At 40.7% G+C, this 22398-nt stretch overlaps 1 protein-coding gene across 5 annotated transcripts in view; it reads left to right on the forward strand.

Moving 5' to 3' along the window:
* AFG2A (AFG2 AAA ATPase homolog A) overlaps positions 1 to 22398 on the forward strand; it is a 190777-nt gene that overhangs the window by 28265 nt on the left and 140114 nt on the right. For all 5 annotated transcript variants that reach the window (XR_007168731.2, XM_048078138.2, XM_048078139.2 and 2 more), the window contains 3 exons: positions 3897 to 4106; positions 15086 to 15139; positions 15541 to 15620. Coding sequence is in view for 4 of the 5 variants with exons in the window: in XM_048078138.2 (XP_047934095.1) it covers positions 3897 to 4106; positions 15086 to 15139; positions 15541 to 15620 (344 nt within the window). In the remaining variant the exon portion in view is untranslated. The remainder of the gene's footprint in view (positions 1 to 3896; positions 4107 to 15085; positions 15140 to 15540; positions 15621 to 22398) is intronic.

Consider the following 22398-nt stretch of genomic DNA (forward strand, 5'->3'; position numbering starts at 1 on the left):
GACCTGGAAAAAACCTCTGTTATACATATACTTGGGGTAGTAGCTAAAGAACAAGGATATGTGATAGAAGCGAGTGGTTTGGGTGGCCTTGTGCAAGTCACTTTACTTCTTGGTTTTGGAGGATATGTGCTAACCTTTACAGAACGCTCTGCTGTCTGCTTCTGAAAGGTGCTCTATGGCAAGCTAGTTAGGAATTTTTTGTTACTAACTCACACTTTAGGTGATTCACAACCTGTCGTGTTGCCCTTTGATTGTAAGACCAGTGTTGTTCACACGTTATATGGATAATGAAAGAACTGTCATTGACACATCTTGAGCTCTTTTTTTATTCCAAGGATATTCAAAGTTATGGATGGGGAAAGCAGCCACAAGTGAGTTTGGGGTGGCAGATAAAGTGCAGCTGTGTGCTGGAGGAAGAGGAGCTGCTGAGGTGGAGGTGTCACCGTGTGCTTCTCCCTGTGCTTTCCCTTTCAACATTCCCCTGTCCTTCTGCTTACGTCCAGACTGCCGTGCGCATTGCTGGTGACCAAGACACGTGCAAAACCCTTGTCTGCCCGGTTCCATGTGGGATCTCGTTTTCTGTTTTTACAGAACCTTTCTTGAACTTTGCTATGTGTTACAACCTTTTTAGAAGGCTGCTTTTTTGCAGCAGGGATTTAGGAGAAAGGGGATGCACATTATAAATCAGAAGTTAATATTTCATCGGTTTGGAGAGTTGTGCTGTAGTTGTTCCTCCCTCTCCTATGGGTCTTTCTGAAATTTTTGTAGAGTGCTATGGGTTTTTCTTGCCCGCTTCGTTCCCTTTACTGTAATTCAACACTCAGATTTGTGTCTTTGCAGCCAAAAGGTTCTGGATGAGACATCCTTTGCACGTCTGCTTTATTTCTTTACTGCTGCTGGTGAACAACCTCCGGGGAGTTGCTGTTCTGCATCATATTCTGAGCTCTGTTGACCTAGGGAGAGCTAAAGATTATGGCAGTAATGAAATCTTGGTGTCTTACAGACTGTAGCAGAGCACTGTCTCCGTGTGTGTAAGCTCAGCCCTAAGGCTAGTCTTTGCAACCATTTCCACAGTGACAGAATATCACACTTCATTGCTGTGCTGCGAGACCTTTCCTTTCAGTCGTGTGCAGGTGAAGATGCGTAGCTGGCCGTTCCAGCGTGTGCACCGTAATTTGGGTTAATTGCGGTCAGCAAGTTCCTCAGGATGGTATGCAAAAACAATCCACCTAGTTCTGTCGAGCATATACTGCCTTGTGTGAATCCAACTGAATTCTTCCTTCAGAGTGCATTGTTGGTGGGGGACTGTGGTGTTTTTCCCTACTTTTCTATATCCTTTTAAAATGAGGAGACGAGTACTTTGTTTAGGACTTGACCAGAATGTGAACGTAGTGTGTTATTAGCTATTTTTGCTTTTAATACCACTGCTTTTTTGAACTCTACCCTGCATTATAGAAATTCAAAGTAAGTTGACTGAATTTTTGCCTGGTGAACTATTTTCTTTTATAACTTGTACCTTGCAAGCTCACATTTAGTCGTCCTGTTTGTATGGCCACTTCTGTCACTCTTGTTGATGCTAAATGACATGTAGGGGGTCCTAAAAGTCATTTCAGTAGCACCTCAGAAGGCTTGTGTGATAGTCTGCATATTTGAAATGGGGTGAAAGCAACATGTAGGTGTTTTCTCCCTGGCTTTTTTGTGTGCAAAGTACCACTAATGGATTTTGCCACTGTTGCTGAAAGTTGTAGGAAATTCCTGGTGTCTTAATTCATTTTAAGAAGTTTTTCCTTTGTGTTTGCCAAAATCTCTATGTCTAGATAGAAAGACATTATGATAGGAATGACTATCTCTTATTTTCTATTTATTATCTCTTTTGCATTTATTACCTCTTATTGTGAAAATTTAGGCAGAAAGGGAGGGTTCTTTGCAACTTCAGGCACCTAACTGAGGTGCCTGAGTTAGACATCTCATCATGATGTTTGTTCCCACTGAAGGAAAGAGGGAGAAGCTGGGTGAGGGATGACCACGTATGGGACTTCTGAAAGGCAGCTGATAATCGGGCTGAGTTGCTCTGTGAAGCTCTGTCTCTCTCTCACTCTCAACTGTGTTGGAACCCCAAGGCACTGAGGTCAATTTTAGGTGATATGAATTTGTGCTTCTCTTTTCCTCTTCCCTTCCTCACTGTTGTGGAGTTTCTCACTTAACTGTTTTTGATGAATTCAGACAAATGCTTTTATTTCAAAACTAGAGACTTGTGTGCGGCCCGTTTTCATTCTATTCCTTTAATCTGATTTGCGCAGCTAGTCTTGCTGGTATTACGGAACAGCAACAGAAGGGTGTTGTGTTTGCATTTTTTTCCCCACAATACTACTTTGACACAGCAATTCAAAAAGCAATATTGGCAGGTTGCAAAAGTTGGCTTTTGGAACTAGCCTGCCACTTTGATAATGCCCCCACTAAAAATCCTAAAATCCTGTCCGCCCTTCTGCTACTGGGTTACTCTGCTGTATCTGATTCAGTCTTCTCTTTGCTCTGACCTTACTGAATTTATTTCATTTCTATTTTAGTGTTGTCCCATTCCCCCCACCCCCCAATAAAGGAATTCAACCCTTGGCATAACCCTCTGCACTCAGATCGTTCTCAGTGGGCAGTGGCTATCAGCTCTACATATTTCTTACTTCCTCAGGTTTATAAGGTAATTATTTATTTAAGAACCAAAGAACCAGAAGCTGTTAGTCACTAAGAAGAAATACAAGGATTGTTTCTAGAGTTCCTGTAGCATGTTCCCAGTATGAGAGACAACATGTTCTGCTGGCAGCAGATCAGCAGCTCCTCACCTTCCAGCTAGCCTTTAATCTCAGAGTACTTCTGAGGGGTTGACCCTTATGTGTTGATTTTCTGTGTTTACTCTCCCTTATCTTTGTAATTTTCTTCTATGTCAAAGACTGACAATTGAAGAGAAGTTTTATTTGGTTTGCAGTTTGCTTGTACTTACACAAAAGTGCTTGCACCACTCACAAACGTTCTTTTTCTTCCTCTTCAGTAGTAGACTGAATTGCCTGGTTCAGGGACTTTCCAGTTTGAGTTTCCAGTTTGTTATGGTATTAGGCAAATAGCAATTGGGACGTGCCAGGAGTGATGGCAATTTTCAGAGTCAGGCGAGAGGTGATGCATTGTGTCTTGGTTATACTCTGCCAGCCTTGCAAGTTTAGCTGTCTTTCTGTAGTTGAAGGGTGACTTACATCTTACAAATTTTTGGAAGAGTGTTTTAAGACACCAGATCATTTGATTTAGGTCCATCTTGATATGTTTACTGTTTGAGGTGGACAGGAATGGATGGTGACAGAACAAAGAAAGGGCTGGGGTAAGTTCTTAGGCTTGTGTAGAGATAGAGAAGTGTAGCAGGTTTTAGATCCATCTGCTGTTTTGGATAGAATGCATTGGTGGTTTCCCAATGTGTCACTGATGAGCCTGTCTTGTGTCTTCAGCAGCGCAAATTTAAATGCAGTTGTGTTTGAATGTTATTTATTTCTGTAGATAGTTGTCTGTTTGGTGGCTTGTTTATTTTCAAGCTTCTAGTCAAATCTGTAGTCATATATAAGAGAGGTGATGTTGGCAAGTGGAAGAATTGCCAAAAGTTCAGCTTAGTGGGGTCACGCAGCTGGGACCAGGGCTTTACTCTGCAGCACTAGGTAAAACCTTCTGGGGTTCATTAAGTCTTTGAGGAAGACAACAAAGTAATTTAGAAATTACTGAGAGAGAGAAAACTGAGTCGTGACTCACTAATGATCACAGAAAGTGTTGTTGCCTGTATGATCATGCTGTCATTTTATTATTTTTAATTTTTATTAATTTTGTTCCATTGTGTGAGTTCAACAAAATGGTCTGCTTTGCAGGTATCTTGGTCAGACATAGGAGGACTAGAAGATATCAAGCTGAAATTGAAGCAGGCAGTTGAATGGCCGCTCAAACATCCTGAAGCCTTCATCCGAATGGGGATTCAGCCTCCAAAAGGCGTACTGCTTTATGGACCTCCTGGATGCTCAAAAACAATGATAGCAAAAGCTTTGGCTCATGAAAGTGGCCTCAACTTCTTGGCAGTGAAGGTAGGCCATTTAATCTTATGGTTTCTTAACTCTGAGATAACAGTTGACAGTTTACCAATTTTCAGTGCTAGAATCCAGTGGCTCCTGGCATTTCTGATAATTACCTCTGCTAGAGAAAAATCCCTTGTAAATATCAAATGAGGTTTGTGTTTTCTTGTGAAGAGGACTACTTTCTTCCTGTACACTTGTTTTTTTATTTTTATTATTTTTTTTAATGAGAGGGGTAAGCCATACAGAGGCATTTAAATGCTTCTCTTATTCTGGTGAAAAATATTAATTATTAGCATTATTTTAAAAGCTTTTTTTAATGGAAACAAATTCTTAAAACAATGGTAGCAAAATGCAACTTTGGATAGTGGATAGATATTCTTGCTACAATAATTGCTGGCATGGAAATAATACCATCTCAACTCTTACATTCCTTTTTATTCCTTAAGAATAGTTGCTTTCTTTGTCTTACTACTCGTGTTATATTATAGATTTTTCTTGCCCTATTAGTCTTTTTTCAGGGGAAATCATTCTATTCCATTATTTCTTAGAAAGTTTGCAAAATCAGTTATATCTGGAGTACTCTTGGATAAGTGGTATGTTCTCTCAGCATTAAGAAACACAGAGAAATTGCCTATGAAATTGATTGCTGCGGGTCATATGGAAAATACATGAATGGAAGTTATTAAATAATACTGTGGAGCTTCAGCGCATAGGAGGGAAAAAAGATAGTAGAGCGATTCCACATGGGGTAGTCTTGCAGCTGTGTCAGAATGTTAATGAAGTGCAAGAAAAAACATTTGTTTAAGTATTTTTCTTTTAAAAGTATCTCCTCCTCAACAGTGCGATCACGTACTCTTTTCTGTTGACCATCTCTTCCCTCACAAAGCTCTCTGTGTTGCTAGTTCCTGCGCGGCTTCCTCCTCTGCCTGTCCTTTCAGTTGCATTGTGAATGTAGCTCTGGAAGCAGAGGCGGTTGCGCTGACCCTGCAGCCAGCAGCCCTGCGCTGCTTCTGCCTCCTGGTGCTGCAGACAGGCCTCTGGGTCATGGTCACACCAACAAGAGCAGCCTTGGAAACCTCAGCCTTTAAGAAACGCTAGCTTTCCTGCCTCTTCCCTGAAGACAAAGTCGGTCTTTGTACTCCAGTTACTGGTAAACAAGGTAACCTTTTCCTCCTGCACCGCTTAAGGAAACATTCTTTCTTTGTTTTGCCCAAAGCACTGAGGGCTGAAAGGGGAGGAAATAAAAGTCTTGATCTGAAAAACAAAAACCAAAACCAAACAAAATAAACAACAACAACAAAAAAAACACCACCAAAAAAAACAGTTACAACTAAGTGTTGGCACTATGTTGGCACTATTCATCAGTCTAACTTAATCGCTGAAAATAGCTGATGCAGCTGTATCATCCATACATAAAAGATTGGGAAGGTGCACTGATATGAAATACTTTTATACAGCAATGCAGCGTTTCTTTAGGGTGCAAACCCCCATCCCTGATGAGCTGCAGCAGAAAGGGCTGGCTCGGGGAAAGTGCCTTTTATTCCCTGTCGGCTTAAATCCCTAGGCCTGGAACTGGTCGAATATTCAATGTACAGATGTTCTAAGAGGCACATCTCTGGAGTGTATCCAGCCTTGGATATGTTGACTCCAGGAAGGGAACACAGCCCACTTTCCCTAACTTCACGTTTGCTTCCTGGACAGAAAAGGGAACATTCATCATGTACTAAATGTGTTAAACATCATTGTCTGTAGCACTTCTTAAAGCACAACAGGCATGAATTCATTTCCACTGCATGTATTCCTGCAATAAATCCAAAATAGATGAATATGATTTTGAGAGAGAGAGAGAATTTTTCTTCCTAGCTAGCGGTTCTGTTAATTTTCCCTTTCTCTGCATTGTGTCTCAAATATCCATCTCTGGAACTGATATCAGGCTCTTTGAAATGGAAGCCTGTTTGTGATAATTTACTTTTCAGACCTGCATTTTCCTTCCAGTCGGTCCTGCCCTAAATAAGCAATCCTGATGAAAAGTGTCTGCCATACAGCCAGTAGGACGTGTGCTCTCGCAGTATAGCTCAGGGGGCTCAGGTTCTTGGTCCGTGGCAGGGATACGATGTGGGCAGGAGGCTTTGCTCTGGCGATGGGTCTGAGTCCATGGCTGGATGCCACCTCTCTCCCCTGTGTCTGAAACCTGAGAGGGAACTGCTTACTTGGTTCAGTGATTTTTTTGGAAGGTGGCCCCACTATGCACACCACGTTTAAGCTATGTGGACACAGTAAGTCCGTCCCTTTCCAGAAGGGGTGACAGCGCTCACCTCGACTGGTTGTGGCACTGGGGTGCAGCTGGCATCTCCCTGGCTCCGGGAGGGCTTTGCGCTCCTTGTCCAGATGTGTCTGTGCAATGTCTCTCCAGCTTGGCCAGCTGCCCCTGTTAAATAAGGTACTTTGTCTGGCATGTCTGTAATCTCCTAAAACGTGATGTTTCCATATGTCTTAGGAGCAGATGGCTGTCACAATGCCATATGAGACGTGGTCAAACAGCGTGCGTCTGACTTCTCTCTAACCCAGTCTGGGAGATAGGCAAAGTCTAGATGTAATTTCTGGGCAGAGGAGACGAAGAAAATAATGTGATAACAGATGTTTGACGTTGCATCCTGTTCTCTCCTAAAATCTATTGTGAAGTTTGAATGGTTAGTATTACAATGAATGTGCCCTTTTGTAAACATGCTCTTTGATATCTGGCCAAAACCTTTTTATAGCTGTATTTTCATCAAGATCGGTGACCTTTCGCTTTTCCAGAGAAAAGCGGTTGTTTTGCTTGTTTGTTTTTACAAAGCAATCTTGCATATAATTCCTAAGGGGAATCATGTATTTTTATTCCTTTACTGGACTGTCGTTCTTTGTCTCCCTTACAGCATATCTGCTAAATTTATTGGGAGGGAGGTTGTCAACTGCTTTGCAGGAGATGGCTCATTCTGTTCCTTCCTATCACCCCTTTGTCTATATCTCTCATAGCACTGAGGCTTTTCCAGGGGTTTAGTGATCATCTTGATACTTTTTTCCCCAAAATCTGTTATCAAAAGACAGCTGAATTGTTCTCAACTTCTTGGGAGTTTGTGGTGTTTTGCAGTCATGGAGATAAGCAAATAGGAGACTGGATGAAGGAGTGAACTAAGATAATTTTTTCATTCTTTGGTGGTTGAACATCACTCTTAACTTATTGACAATTTCTGATCTGACTGAATTCTTATTCATATCAGCTGTCCATGCACTCTTGTCCTTCTTCATGCTCCTCTTGTGCAGGCCCAAAAGCTTGTAATTTTCCTCAGAGATGTAGTTTGTGTCTTTCACCAACGGGAAAATAAAATTGTACGCAGATATTAGACCAATAAATATTAATAGGATGGGGGATGTGATTTTCAACTTCTGCCAGGCTGATGACACCTCTTTGTTATATATAACTACATGTGACATTTTTGCTTTAGATGTGATCTAATTTTCTGAAATTGAATATTACTGCATTGCTTCTCTGATTTTTCTGCTTCATTTCACTGTTTACTTGGTGATTCTCTCTCTGTACTTTTTGACAGTTCCTGCAATTAGGGTCAGCTATAGCTGGCTGCTTTTTAGAGAAGTATGTTGATTAGATCTGGGATTTTAAGGTGACACTGTAAGAGTATTTTGGGGAGGAAACTTCCATATCTTGCTGTATTCCATAGATTGGGAAACAATGATGATAATTTTATCAGCATTTGTCTTGCATCTTTGTTTGTTTAGATTTTGCTATGGCTGACCTCTTGGATTTTTTTATTTTTAGGAAATCCTATATCATTATGTTGTGCTAAGAATCTAATGAATATTACATTTCTTCATGGATTTTCTGTAAGCCTTCTGGGAGACAACTTGCAGAGAGACAATTTCTGATTATTTTTTTTTCTCTCCGTTGTTATGATATCTATGTGATTAACTTCACTAACAACAATGCCATTGTACTTTTTTGTATTAACCTGAAGCTTGCTCTTATATTGTAAGGCTGATGAGGCACCGCTGCAGCACCTACCCAGATAAATTCCATCAGCCAGGTACAAGCTGTTCTTTGGCTGCCAGTCCCAAAAGGGCCATGGGGATTGGAAAATCCTTTTGCCCCTTTTGTTGCCCAAGATGCAGTGTACCAGAAGGGATATTTGTTGGTGATGGTATCCGGCATTACCTTGTACTTAGTCAGAGGGAGACTTTCTGCTAATATCAGGAGGCTTTTGCTCAGGGTTGTATCAACAAAGGATTTTGAGTTCTGCTTTCTGTCCAACAAGCAGATTACCCGAGTTTACAAAATAAATACCAAGAAAAATTATGCAACTTGTATATGTTTGTAATGGTTTTAGGAGCATCATTTTTCCTCTTGCTGCTCAGTGCTTCTTAATATTTTGCTCTTTCAAGACAAAACTAAAGCAAAAACTCATTTAGTGATACTGACAGAAAAACAGCTTAGACATACAGAAAATTAAGATTTCCAAAAGTTAAATCTCTTGGAATTCAGCTCTATAAGTGAGGCACAATAATTGTTGTAAACATGAAAGCAATATTTAAAAAAAACAACAACAAAACAAAACATGGTGGTAAGTAACATTTAAGGATATTAACAGCAAGCGATATGTACTGTACTGCTCTAAAGTATTAGTTGTGTTTGTTAGGAGCTCCAACTGTGATAGACAAAAATAAAAAGGTTAGAAATTATTCCCAGCATTTTACTTTCCGTTACTTAAGAGTTTGGGCCGAAGGCATCTTTTCTTTTCTTCAATTAGCAGTAATTACAAAAATATACACTCTTCTCGGAGCTCTGACTTCACCTTGGCTTGATTTAACTTCCTGTATCACCCTGCAGATGCTTTTGTACCACTCCCCGTGCTTGACATGTGCTTAAGTTTAGTTTGTCATCTGGGTCAATTACGTCAAAATATTTTCCAATTGAAGTTTCCTCTGCTTCTCCCTTCAGCTCTTGGCTGGGGCAGTTAAAACAGATTAATGAGGCTTGGAAAGGCTGCCTGCTTTGCTTTGTGAAGAACTGTCACTGAATTTTGGGAAGATAGTTTAGCCTTCTGACAGGGATTTCTGCGAGCAGAAGCATGAAATAAGAAAGCTGGGTGGTTGTGACTGGCTGAGAGATGTGTATAAGATTAAAAAGGAAGAAGCGTTGTGGTTTTATGGGAAACTGGCAAACGTTTGATAACATTTGCAAATTTTATTTGCATATATTTATATTTGTGTAGTAACACATTTACAGCAACATGCTAGTTAATTAGCACACAATGAGACAACATATTTTGAAAATGCTCTAATATTTAACATTTTTCACAAGGGAGAGCGATTGGAGATACTTTATGAACACTGTTGATGCTCAGGCTATCTGCATGTTTTACTCAGCTGAAAATAAGGCGTTCCTCCATTCTTACCCTAAGCTTTCCAACAGTGAACGTGCAGACAGAAAATGATTTGGAAATAATCTCCCATCTCAGTTTCCTTCTCCCTTCTCAATTACCTTGCAAGATTAATGAACGTAGCTTCCCCCTCTTGAAGTTGCCTGGTTTGTCAGCAGTCGGGATGTGGCAAAATGGCAGTCACGGGATCGGGCGCTGCTGGAGCAGTGAAGTATGGCTCTGGGTATGTTTTGCAGCACGGACGGCTGATTTCCTGCCTTTTTTTCACTGTATTGCTGTTGATCCCACGTGGATGGTGCCCTCCTGGTAACAAGCCTGGTCCTAAACAGAGTAGTGGATGGCGGCCTTTGGGCCCGAGGGCTGGCGCTGTAGGAAAATGCAGTGCTGAATAGGAAGGGGCGCTGAAAATCTGTGTTGGACATGAGTGACTTGCAAAGGGGCCTTTGGGGTGGGTGGGATGGGGTGCTGTTGGGTCTGCTTCAACTCTGCCCCGACACAATTTCTCCTCTGACTTGATACCGCGGTGCCGGTGCCCGCGCCGAGTCCTGACAAATCATCATGGCGGCTGTGCCCAACAGGGCCCTCTCCAAATGTGCCATGAATTTTATTCAGTGTTTCCTGTCAGTTCAATGCAGACTACAAATCCTGGCTTTGCTGTTACATGAAGAAGCCCAGACAGGTTGTTGCTAAAGTTTGCTGATCAAGACAGAAGGCAAACAAGTCGATAAAGGAAAGTGCCTTAGGAGTTTGATGGCGCTGCTGTTAGAAACTTAATTGCAAGGACCACAGTTCACAATTTTTTGCCAGCCTATTCCCAGAGATACTTTGAGCCCACAAGCACCTGTCTAATTTGAAGTTTTTAAAACACAGACAGGTGCCAACAAGTTTTTTTAAGGTCCTTTGGTATGCAGGGCAGAGGGAGAGGAAGTGATTAAAACGGTGAGTGCGCTGAGCCTGGGGTTTACAGGCTGCTGAGAGTCTGAGCGATGCAGCTTAAGTCATTAAACAGCATTAAAGAGAAGAAGGAGGCTTTATTCTTAGCAAGCAAATATACTGCATTTTATTACTAAATGTTTGTCTAAAATGCAGCTTAACCAAGATAACTAATTTCTGAATTCTTCCAAATGAGTTGCTGATGTGACAGTAGGTCATCTCACTTGCATCATCATGAAACTGGGGAGGGGGAAGCTGCAATGTTGCATCTAACTCCATGAAGGCTGTACTGCTGGTGGCTGGGATCACGCTTTGCTCATCTAAGCTGGCTGTCGGCGCTACTCTGGCAGGCTGAGAAATTAGCACATCAGAGTGATGTGGATCGCATCTGCAAGGTAGATGTCTGTCTGTCCAAATCAGTTAGTGTGAATGTCTAACTCAGATGCAGATGTCTGCATGTGGGCAAATAAACCTTGCCCTAGGTGTGCATTTTAAGCAGTTGAGAACTGCTTTGACATGAAGCTTTATTTTTTTTTGAGGTTCACTGTGCAGAGCTCTGTTTCTATATACTTAATTTGAAATTAAACAAATTATTCAACTGATATTTTAATGTCTGTTTAATAATTTCTACAAGCATAACTACGTAACTTACCTGATTGTCACAACAGGTTAAAAAAAAACAGAGAGGAAAGTCACTGATAAAGTTTCTTATCAGTTGAAAGGCATTACCCTAGTATTTTCAGGTGGAAAAAATCCCCAAGTGGCTTTAAGCACTGATTAGAAAAATTACTGATACTCTCTGATACTCTTTAACTTCAGGGATACCAGATGTTGCCCTTGCAGTTTAAAAATACTGAGAACTTCTGTCATAACAGTGTGTACATAAGCTTATCTCGTGTTGCAGCCTGTGTGCAGAGGTTTTATCTTTTGAGCAGTTAGTCTTTCAAGAGTGTATTCTGATCATATTTAAAATGTAAGGATGTTTTTCTTTTATATGTATAAATATATATTTATATATTATAATATATAAAAAGGGTTACCAATTTATATATATAAAAAGGGTTACCAATATAAGAGAAAAATCAACACCCAGTCCAGAAGATAAACACGTGGGAGGTGTCATGACAGAAGGGGAATGCATCTTATAAAGGAGGATGGGATAGTCTTTCAACAGAGCATGCATGGAAACTACTCTCTCTATTTTGAGGCTGAATAAACAAAACTCAGCAGTATGCAGCGTGCCTGAATTGGCAGATTTTATACTATTTCTCTGGGTTGTAGCTCAAAAATGGTATGCTTATATGCATGGCTAAGCTACAGCTACTTCTGCCAATTTCCTCCTCCAAATCTTTTGCTGGTTTTGGAGTCACTGTGCAAATGACCAGAAGGAACAGGTTTTATTTCTTCACATCCTTTCATACGGAGGATTCCTTCTTGCAGAAGAGAGCAGAGCTATGCATCATTAAACTGTACCATTTGTTACTAGCACCTCTAGGTCAGTATATCAACAGCTGTAAACAGCTTTTAAAGGAATCATTATGGTCACCTCCAGGCCAAAAATGATGTTTCACCAACTGTCAATTTGCTGAATAAGTGCGGTTCATGTCATTTGATTTTTTTAAAGCAATAGAAAAGCATTGAAAAATAATAATAATAAAAAATCTCCTGGCATTTCTTGAATGGTCTCCAACTTCTAAACGAGTTTCCTGAAAAGAGAAGGTGAACTTTCAGAAAATTGGAAGCAGTGCTTATCTGTCAGCCAGCAGCTTGGTGATGGCAACTGGGCTGCTTGGCGTACAGACCGATCTCTGGGAAGAGCGGCCAGCAATCTCAGCTAAAGGACAACCTGTTTTCACACAGGGTAAGGCAGACGTTCAGCTTGGCTTGGACCAGAGCTAACCCAGTTCAGTTCCTACATCCAGCTTCTTTGAACGTTTCTAGTTTTTGTGTTGTGGTTTTAAGTGTTTGCATTTGGTGAAACGTATACCAATTCCTCTTCTTTGGTGTGCTCTTTCTTTCACTTTGGAGTCTTTTCCTTTTATTGCCGTGTATAATAGGAGTTCCAAGCTGCTTGTAATAAAAGACATGTTTCTGAACGACAGTTCTGGTATTGTTGGTGAGTGGTAAACTATGAGACCTTCTTCAAATCAACTTTGATGAAAATTCTCCATAGGGAGGCACAGGTCATTAATACATAGTGGTCTTTCACCCGGAGTTGCTGCTTAATGAAGAGAAAAATAGAGAAAAACTTCATGTTAAAGCTTACAGCAAAACCATGCATTCAAAATAATTCTCTTTGGAAACATTTTAAACAGTACGTATTGCTTTGATGTTGCCTTGATCATATTTTAATGCGTAATTAAAAATAAAACTCCATGCATCTGAAATTATATTGTACCTTAAAGCACAAAGGGAGTAGTTTTGGTTTTAAGTATTTTTTGCTCAGACAAAAGAAGAGAAAATGTCAGACTATTTGATGTTGTTTGTCATACTAGAGGAGTACACTGTTGGCTCTGATGTATATGATGTTGGCTTCCATGAGAATGCTGATGTGGATGAAGACAGTTTGTGGGAATAAGGGCATGAGAGAGAAGCTCCAAGAAAAAGGTAGTAGGAGAAATCTGTAATCGTGGGTAGAATCTGCAGAGGTTTGACAAAAAGCTAGACAGAAAGTGAAAGCTGCTGTCTTGTTACTTCGGCAGTTGCTGGGCCCACTCTATCACATTTCTCATCTGCAATGAACATGATGAATGGCAAGGGCCCAGGGCAGCTGGATGCTGTCTATTCGAGGCTACAAGCCTGTTCTGCACAAACGGCTGCTTGCTCCTCATCTTTGATGTTCACGGTGAATATAAGAAAAGGCCTTGCATTACTCTCTCACCTTCTTACCTTGTTTTTTTCCTTTTCTTCTTCTTTCCTGAGTTATGTATCTGAACAGTTCTGTTTCTATGCAGGCGTCCAGTAGACTTTGAAGTTGTTGAAAGCCTACAGGTGACATTTTAACTTTAGCTACTGCAGCAGTTGTTTTAAGGATGGATGCGGAAGGTAGCAGCACTTGTATCATTTCTGTTTCCTACTGGCAAGGCATACGGTACTCTTCTTTAGCCCTTACACAGTTGGCTTTACCTGTATGGTATGCTACAGCTGGCTGCTGCTGTATCTCACCTGGCCCTATGGTAACGGCCAACACTAAAAAATAAAATAAAATAAAAAATAATAATGTGGCCTAGCCAGTATGCTTTGCTGATACCACATAACTTATGCTTTTCTTATTACAGTATATATCTATTCCCAAACATTTGCAGAGGTGCCTTCCAGTGGTGCCAGTGTCAGGATAAAGTCAGTGCGCTAACTTACTGCAAGGTCGAAAATGAGAGTGGAGAGGGGAGGCTGCAAAAAAAACAGTGTGCTACATTTTCGGAGTAAAGAATCTGTGTTCTGCCCACCTGGGTACAAAGACCAGGTGGTCCTGCTGGAAGAGGGGTTGTGCCAGAAGCTCTGTCACTGCTGGTATATGTCTGCCACACATTCCTGGTTCCAGCATAACTGCTGTTTGACGCTGCCTTACTGCTCAGAGCAGAGCATTGCCCGAAGGTGCTCATAGCACTGAAGCACAGGAAGGTTGTGCAGTTTTCCAGCTGTGAAGGACGTTGTTTCTGCTGGTGAAATTATGAGGGCACCTGTTCCCTGGAAAACAGACCAAAGCCACTGGCTCGTTTTGTTCAGGGCAGTGGATAATCATCGCTGGTCATGGCTGTAGGTCAATGTTGATGCAAACCAGGCTGAAGTCAATGAGTCATTACCAATCCCATGAGAATCTTAGCCTCATTAAGAAGCGTTATTTTAGCAGCCTGTCCTACGGGATACAGCAAAACAGAAAATGCTCTGAGAGTTCTCCATTGTTTTGCTTTTTGTAATTGTAAGTACTTGCTCAAGACTTCAGCACTGACCCTGTGGTCTCCGGTCTTTTCCTGGTGGACAGGGCTGTGAGTATAAACAGGCACCGCAGCAGCTGGCACTAATAATTGTGCTTGGCAGAGAGGAGGAGGAATGCAAATCAGTGAAGACACTGAACAGCTTTCTCACTGGGAATGGAGTGCCTCATAGATGGGTTTCAGGTGTGCAGCTATGGCAGCTGCTCCTCTCTGGACCTGCAGGTTGTCTGATTCAAAAAAGTGCTGTTAAACGTGGTTTTAAGTCACTGCTTCAGTGCTTGGCTAGGTAGGATGCATGTTGAGTGTACAAGTAAATGCTTTTCTGTAAATCATCTTTTTGGCTGACTTGCAGCCCCCTTGTTGCTGTTGCTGATCCAACAACTCCTGAGAACCCCCAAGTGTTTATTTTTTTGATTAATGCTGTTTCTCATTAAAGTACTAGGTAAGCATTATAGTAAGAGGATTAACCTACAGGCATAGTTACTTGCATGTGCAGTGCTATAAATGGAAGAAAACTTGGTATAGGTGGAATGTAAGCTGAAAAATGCACAAGTAAGACTTTTGCAAGTGGCAAATTGTCAAAATTCCTTGTAAGTTTATCAGTAAGGTGACACTAGCAGATTTTGACAGTCATTTGGGATGTAAATATAATATGTATTTAAAACGTCTTTTCTTTATTTTACAGGGACCTGAGCTGATGAATAAATATGTTGGTGAGTCTGAACGAGCAGTGAGAGAGGTGAGAAAGTGCAAGCTATACATGATGTTCACTTTTCTTGGCGTTCAAATTCTTCTGTGCTTATAAGGTTATCTTTAAATTTTGCAAAAAAATCTTTTGATTTAAGTTTTTTAAATGACCAAACAATAACCAGAAGGGATCTTTGTGCTGTTTAACTTAATGCTGCACTGGCCTAGTGATGCCCATCAAATTAGGGATCCTGTAGCAATTTTCACTATAAGCCTGTGTTATGCAGGATCAGGAATAGCTAATAAAAGATCTGTTTTTAAAACAAATGACCATAAAGCTTATGTCTGTTCTTTGTTGTTCTGTAGCTTTTGAGGTGTGCAGGGGGTGATAGCAGTATGTAAAAAAAAAAATTCAGCGCCTTAAAACTGAGTGCTTCATTGTTGTTTTTCTAGATCTTTAGGAAAGCCAGAGCGGTGTCTCCTTCAGTTCTTTTCTTTGATGAAATAGATGCGTTGGCAGTTGAAAGGGGAAGGTAAGTAATCCTGCTACAAAAATCACAGACATTATTCTCTGATAATTTACTTGTACATTGTGCAATCACAAGTATATTGTCTTTCTAGAATTATTTTATTAAATAAATTCATTCCACATGCAGAAGAGTAACATTTGTGACTTAAGTATAAGCATATTTCACTTGGCATAAACAGGTAAGTTGGTGGAGTTCATCCTTTCTCATGTCATTAGCAGGAAGGATTCTACTGGTTCTCATGCCCTTTGGCTCTTTTTTGTGGTTTTAACTTGCGTTTCTTTCCAGTAACTAACTCCTTTCTTTTCCCAGGGTTGTTGCACTGTCCTAATATAGTGCCTCCATCAAGCAAAGCAAATGATCATATGCTATATAACTCTGGGATTTCCAAAGAGACTACTCGTATGCTTAAATTTAAACTTACATTGAAGCATTTTGCTAGACAGGGAAAAACTTCATGAAAAAAATTAGGAGCGCTTATGTCCTTTTATGTGTTACCTTAAAATGGGATTCTTGTGCAAGCAGCTAACAGTCTTCTTACAATATCCTGCTTTTTGTTGATTATGAGAGGTGTTAAGCTTTTGTCTGAGGCAGTATTATAACAGGTTTTATTTGCTGCTGTGGCATTTAAGATTTGACAAGCTATGGAAGTAGTCTTTCTTGGGGGACACTTTTTTCATAAAATACTTTTTCTGGTGAACAACTACGTATTTTTTTCTGTTTTGTTTGATTTGCATGAAGAACTATGACATACATGCATGTAGAAAGTATTTATCTAGTTTAAAGGAGCATCAGTTTTCCATCATGTTTCTGGAAAAGAAGCTACCTTGGCATCCACACAGATCCCTTTGTATTTTGAAGGGGCCATTTGTATCTGCAAAAATGGGTTAAAGACATCAGTCATTCTGATGGTTCAGCAACTAGAATTGTTTACTTAAAAGGAGATGTCATCTTGTGTAGCATAGAGCTGCCCTGTGAAACTACTAAGAAAATGAAAACATTCTCTGTCGAAACTGCAAAAGCTGATATAAGACGTCCCCATCAGCATCCTTCTCATATGCAGTGTATGCAACTGTGACATTGGTAAACTTCCTAGAAACGCTAGCCACCCTGTGGTATTCACTGAAACACCTGCCTGCTTTTCACAATAGAGAAGTTGCAAAAATGTGTGCTGGAATCAAGCCAATAGGAAAAAAAATTCCCTCTGCTGCAATGCTCATGTGTTTAGTTTTCAGAAACACTGCTTCATCAAGATAAAACCTTCTGGAAGAATTAAGACATAGTATGTTTTAATCAGCCTTTTCACCCCATGCCCTAAAGGCATTGAGCTTGTTTATTTGTTTTATTCTTTTAGGGGGTAAATAACCCAATTTTACCTTACCTGGAACTGTCTGTGGGGGGTAGTAGGCCTGGCACAGCTTGCTGAAGAATGTGGTATGACCTGCTGCAGTCATGTTGCACTGGAGACATCTGGTTTTGGAGCTTTAAAAAGAACAGGGTGGGACACACAAATATTTCATTGTCAAATCTGAACCAGATGGGAGGTAAAATATGTAGCAGAGTTCTCATAAAATTCATCTGAAATTAAATGGTGTAGGAAACCAGACAAGGCACTTATTAGAAATGGCCTTTTTTTACAGGCTGACTTTGCACAGTAGGAATTTGCAAATGCATTAGAGATGCTAACGATTTGTGGCCTCTGGAGATCCATTTCCTGTACTATTACTAACCATACTGAAGTTTTCAAGGAAACACCTGTTTATATTGTCTCCCTGTTCCCTCTGTTGGTTGAATTGATTTTCTCCATCTTGGCAGTGAAAAACTGGGATACAACTTTGGAAAAGTTTTACCTCTTAGTTTAAATCCTACTTAGGATTCTGTGGGCTGTGGGTCTTGTGCAGAAAATGCACTGCATCCCAGAACTTCCTGGGTAGGTACCCTCTCCTGATCCTCACAGGATGTGTCCAGAGATACAGAAAAGCATAAACTGTTAAGCTGTGGGAGTAGTTGTATGCACGGTTCAGATCTGATATACAGATGTGGAATAACATTGAGTAATTGCTTATACTCTTCAGAGCACTTTGCCAAATATTCATTAACCCATTATTACTTGTTTAGATTTGACTAAAGCTTGTGGGTTTAAAACATAAACGTTTTGCTCCCAACCCTCTATAGAGATCACTAAACAATCCCATCTCATCAGCAGATGCAAATTAATATCAGGTAGATCAAGAAAGCTGAGGAATCTTCTTGTTTGCACCATGATGTGCAATGTCTCTTTTGCATCATGTGGCAGAGTCTCTGTCACTGCACATGCCATTGCAAACACTGTAGGTGCATTCAGATCTGCCACAGTGTCTTACTTGTTTTTCAGTCCCAAGCCATAATTCCTTAATTTTAATACAACATCTAACACTCTACCTAATATATCCAAGACCTCTCGGAAGATTTTTCACTCTGGTTTACGTAGAGGTATTAGAGGAAGCTTAAAGAGAATGGACCAACAGTGAGGAAAAAGGAAGACATTTACTGTAACTGATTCTAAAGAAGAAATGATAAACCTACTGATGAAAAAATGGGGAGAAAGTAGAGGTACGCAATGAATTTAGAGTAGGAAAAATGATTACATTAAGACAGGAAAAACCTCTGAAAATTAGGAAGAGTTCAGATGGTGAATTCTCTTTCACTGTGAATTGGTCCTATGGGAGAAGCTCAGCAACCTACCACTTGACATGCTTCAAACAAAACTGACGTTTCATGGGTTAACGTGCGGCGAGGAGCAGTCTTGTGCTGGGAGAGGTGAGCTACATGATGCACGAAATCTTTTCCACTGTCCTGTAAATTTTTCCTGTGGCTGTAACTAGTGATAGGTTCCATGAGCTGGTGACGACTTTTTTTTTCCTTACTTTTGCAAGCTGATGTTACAACTCTTTGGAGGAGAGACTGTGCTGAAGGGAGACTCGCAGGGCTGGTCCAGATACAGCAGCACACGGGGAGGAATGTTTGCCTCTCAGTAATCCCTTCCCCGCTCAGAGCTCGAGACTCTTAACAAATTGCACAGCTGCGAAGAATTATGGGTATTTGTTATTCCTTGCTATCCTGACCATGTAAAACCTAATTCTTCTGGCCATTAGAGGTTGCCAAGAGGGAAATGGCTTGGTAATTAGACTTGAAAGTGATGAATGAACATGGCTCTGTGTAAATGCAGCACAGACAGTCTGTTTGCTGAACTTAAGAAATCTATGTGCTTTGGAAATGGGACATTGTTTATACAAGTAGGATTTTTAGGATTTTTGGGCAATGGACGTATTTGTTCCTTTTCTTGTTTTTCAGAAGCAAAAAAAAAAAAAATTCCTCTTTAACTGCAAATCTTTGTAATGTAAGATGGGAAATGTAGGCAGATGTGATACTGCTAAATACAGTTTTCCAAGGTGGAAAATAAAGGACAAGGGACAAAGATCAGTACCTTGCATTTGATTAGTGAAGGCCGAAACAAGTTGGTAGATGAACAATACTAACCTTTTTTGGAGTGAAGGTAGAAATGACAAAGTGAGAGGGCTTTGGTACCAACCCACTGAAACTACAATATGGTGATGCTCTTCCAGGGATGTCTGTTATCATGTATGATGGGGTACAGTGGAGTGGGGGCATGGCTACATTCCGAAGCCACAAATTAAAATGCTCAAAATGTCTGAAAGAGGTACTGTTTTCACTTCAGGTGTTAAAATATTTGCCATCTGAATTTTTGAGGCACGCAGGCTTCTAGGTGAAGCTATAAAGAATGGCAGCTTCTCTTCTGTAGTATGGCAACTGTACTTCTAACAGGGACTGTGATAAATTTTCGGATTTTAAACCGAGATGTTTGTCTTTCTGGAGTATTATAGCACATATTTACACTGTACGCTTGAACATACAGTCACACTTTTGTATCTATGCAAATTTTCTTGTGTAATTGGCAGCCTCCCTCATGGGAGAGGTGAAGTCTATGGGCTGGACTCTGCAGGGATACAGCAAAATGGTATTAGATAGGCTACAGGTTCTCAGCAGAAAACCGCTTGTGCATTTGATAAATCACCAGCAGAAGAGCTGAAGGAGGTATTGTCACCCTGACATTACGTATGCAAAGGCCAAAGGATATGAGCAAAGAGTAGATGGAAGAAATGCAGTTTTCCTGTGCCGTACTTGAGTTGTGATGGACCTGATGCTAGCAACTGGCTATGTCAGGCAGGGAGCTTGATCTTCTGACTTACGTTGGCACTGGTTGTCCCTGAATCAGGGACCACCAGCTGATTCCTGGCAATACCACCTTTGTTTGGATATGATGGAGAGTTGAGGCACTGGAAAATTTGTGATTGTGGTCTGAGTTCTATAAGGTACTTGGTATCCAAAAACAATTATTGTCTGGGGAAAAAAGCTGTAAAAAAGCTACTTTAGGCCTTCACAAATGGTGAAGAAGTAAAGTTTTGAAATAACTGAATTGCACAGTAAAGCTTGTGATTTGTTTTGGAATAGCAGTTTTAACGGATACCATTACCCATATGTTATGTATATGTGATAAATATCTGCACCCCTTTATTGTTGAAGCAAACTCATGAAGATTCTTGTCCAGCAAAAAAAAATAATCCTTTATCACAATGTGTTTTAAATCCGTGTTTCTTTCTGTGTGTAATATATATATATATTTGTAATTTTGCCAGCCTTTGTTGTAATTTTGACATTTGAAGCTTTGTGCCCAGTTGAAGTCAGTAAGACTTGCATTGGCATCAGTGGAAGCAGGACTGGATCTACAAATCTTTTTCTTGCAATCATTCAGATGCATGGATATATTTACAGGATTTAGAGGAACTAATCAAGTCCATTAAGTAGGTAAGCGTGTTCTGCAGTGCCCAGAAGGGCTGTGGCAAGGCTGACCTGCAGCAAGGTGCTTCAACCAAAGACATGAATTTGAGCCTTTTGTCTGGATTCCTGACAGAGGCTCAGTTGAAATAGATACCAGGACTAAGGGGATCAGAAGTGGCCATAAGCGGTGGCCACTTCGCTTCCTGGTGTGGTGTTGGCTGTGGCTATGTTCAGCTTGCCCATGCAATGGGCCCAGCAAGCAGGCTACAACTGCTGGCAGGGTTAGGACTATAATTATTGAATGCCTTTTTAAATGAAATCAAAGGAGAACATAATTGTCATTAAAACTTATAAATGAAACTTATTCCAGGTGAATGTAAGCCTCTCATATTTAAATACTGTTATAATGAAACGAAATCCAGTCTAGTTACTTACTTCTAGGTCTGTAACGCTTCCAATTTAAACTGTTCTAGCTTCCCTGGTAGACGTGATTGATTACAGTTTTCAACTTGATTAACTTCCAGGAATGCACAGAAGAGAAATGTTGAGGGAAACGGAAAGAAAGAAAATGGGAAATATACTGTGTATCAGGTGCATGTTTTTTTTTAAGGTGGCGACTGTTAAAAGAATAAGAGAGCTCTAGATGTCAGCATCGTCCTGTTTCAGCTGGATGGTGCCGGTGCCAGATGAAGGCAAGGCCCCGTGTCCATCTTTCATAGACGTGTGTCTGGTTGCAGGCAGATGGGAACGGGCCATGGATCGCCGTCTAGTACTTAAGGATTTGGTAATGTGCTTAAGGAAAGCCCTCTGGAAGACAGCCTGTCGCTTCCAAATCCATCGCAGACTGGCTCCTCTTCTCCTTTAATTGTGTTGCCTTTTTCTGGACCTACTTCACAAACTTCTGGAAGCTGCAGTAATAAGAAATTTGGGCAAAAGAGGCTGCTTGTATGAACATGGAGATTAATTAGGATGTAGCTAAAGCAGTCTGGCCACTTGTTATAAAGTCACCTCCTGACAGCTGAGCACTATTTCCAGTTTTCACAAAGCTCATGTTCTCTTTTCAGGAAGCTTGTGTAGACATTGCAGGTCAGTCAAGGAATAAGAATTCTTTTATATTTCAGTGCTTTTCTAAAGCTTTAACGACCAAATGACATGAAGCACACCATTTTGAGGCTGGAGGTAACCATAAAGTTAAATGTTCTACCCAGTTTCAGAATTTCAGTGACTTCCCCCATTATTCCTCTGAAGATGTCCTTTCTGTAGGGCTTGAATCTAGGTCTTGAGGAAAAAGGGAAGATGCAGAACAATATAGTGGTTAAAATCTGATAGAGGTGCATGTAACATATGACTACATCTAATTGTAGGGTGCTGATGGAGGGAAGGGTTTAGAATTATCTTCTTCCAGGGTTTTTCTGATGATACAGGCAGGAAAATTCCCTGCTATGGGGAGTGGGTTTTTGTTTTAGCACTTAATAGTTGTTCTTTATTATTATTATTATTATTTTATGAATAGCCAATATATTGGAGAAGACTGAGAGGGGACCTTTTCAACATATACAAATGTTTGAAGGGCGAGTGTCAAGAGGATGGGGCTAAACTCTTTTTAGTGGTGCCCAGCGACAGGACAAGAGGCAGTGGGCACAAACTGAAGCACAGGGATTTCTGGCTGAATATGAGGACCCTTTAATTTACTGTAAGGGTGACAGAGTACTGGAATAGGTTGCACAGAGAGGTTGTGGAGTCTCCCTTCTCTGGAGATACTCAAAAACCCGCCTGGATGCCATCCTGTGAGACGTGAGCTAGGTGACCCTGCTTGGCAGGGAGGTTTGACCAGATGATCGCCAGAGGTCCCTTCCAACCTCAACCATTCTGTGATTTAACTGATAATACTATGCACAGAATTTGCATGCTGTGTCTCTTTCCCAGATTTTTAATAACATCCAAG

The sequence above is a fragment of the Anser cygnoides genome, chromosome 4 (assembly GCF_040182565.1).
Source record: "Anser cygnoides isolate HZ-2024a breed goose chromosome 4, Taihu_goose_T2T_genome, whole genome shotgun sequence".
In the NCBI taxonomy this organism is placed as follows: domain Eukaryota; kingdom Metazoa; phylum Chordata; class Aves; order Anseriformes; family Anatidae; genus Anser; species Anser cygnoides.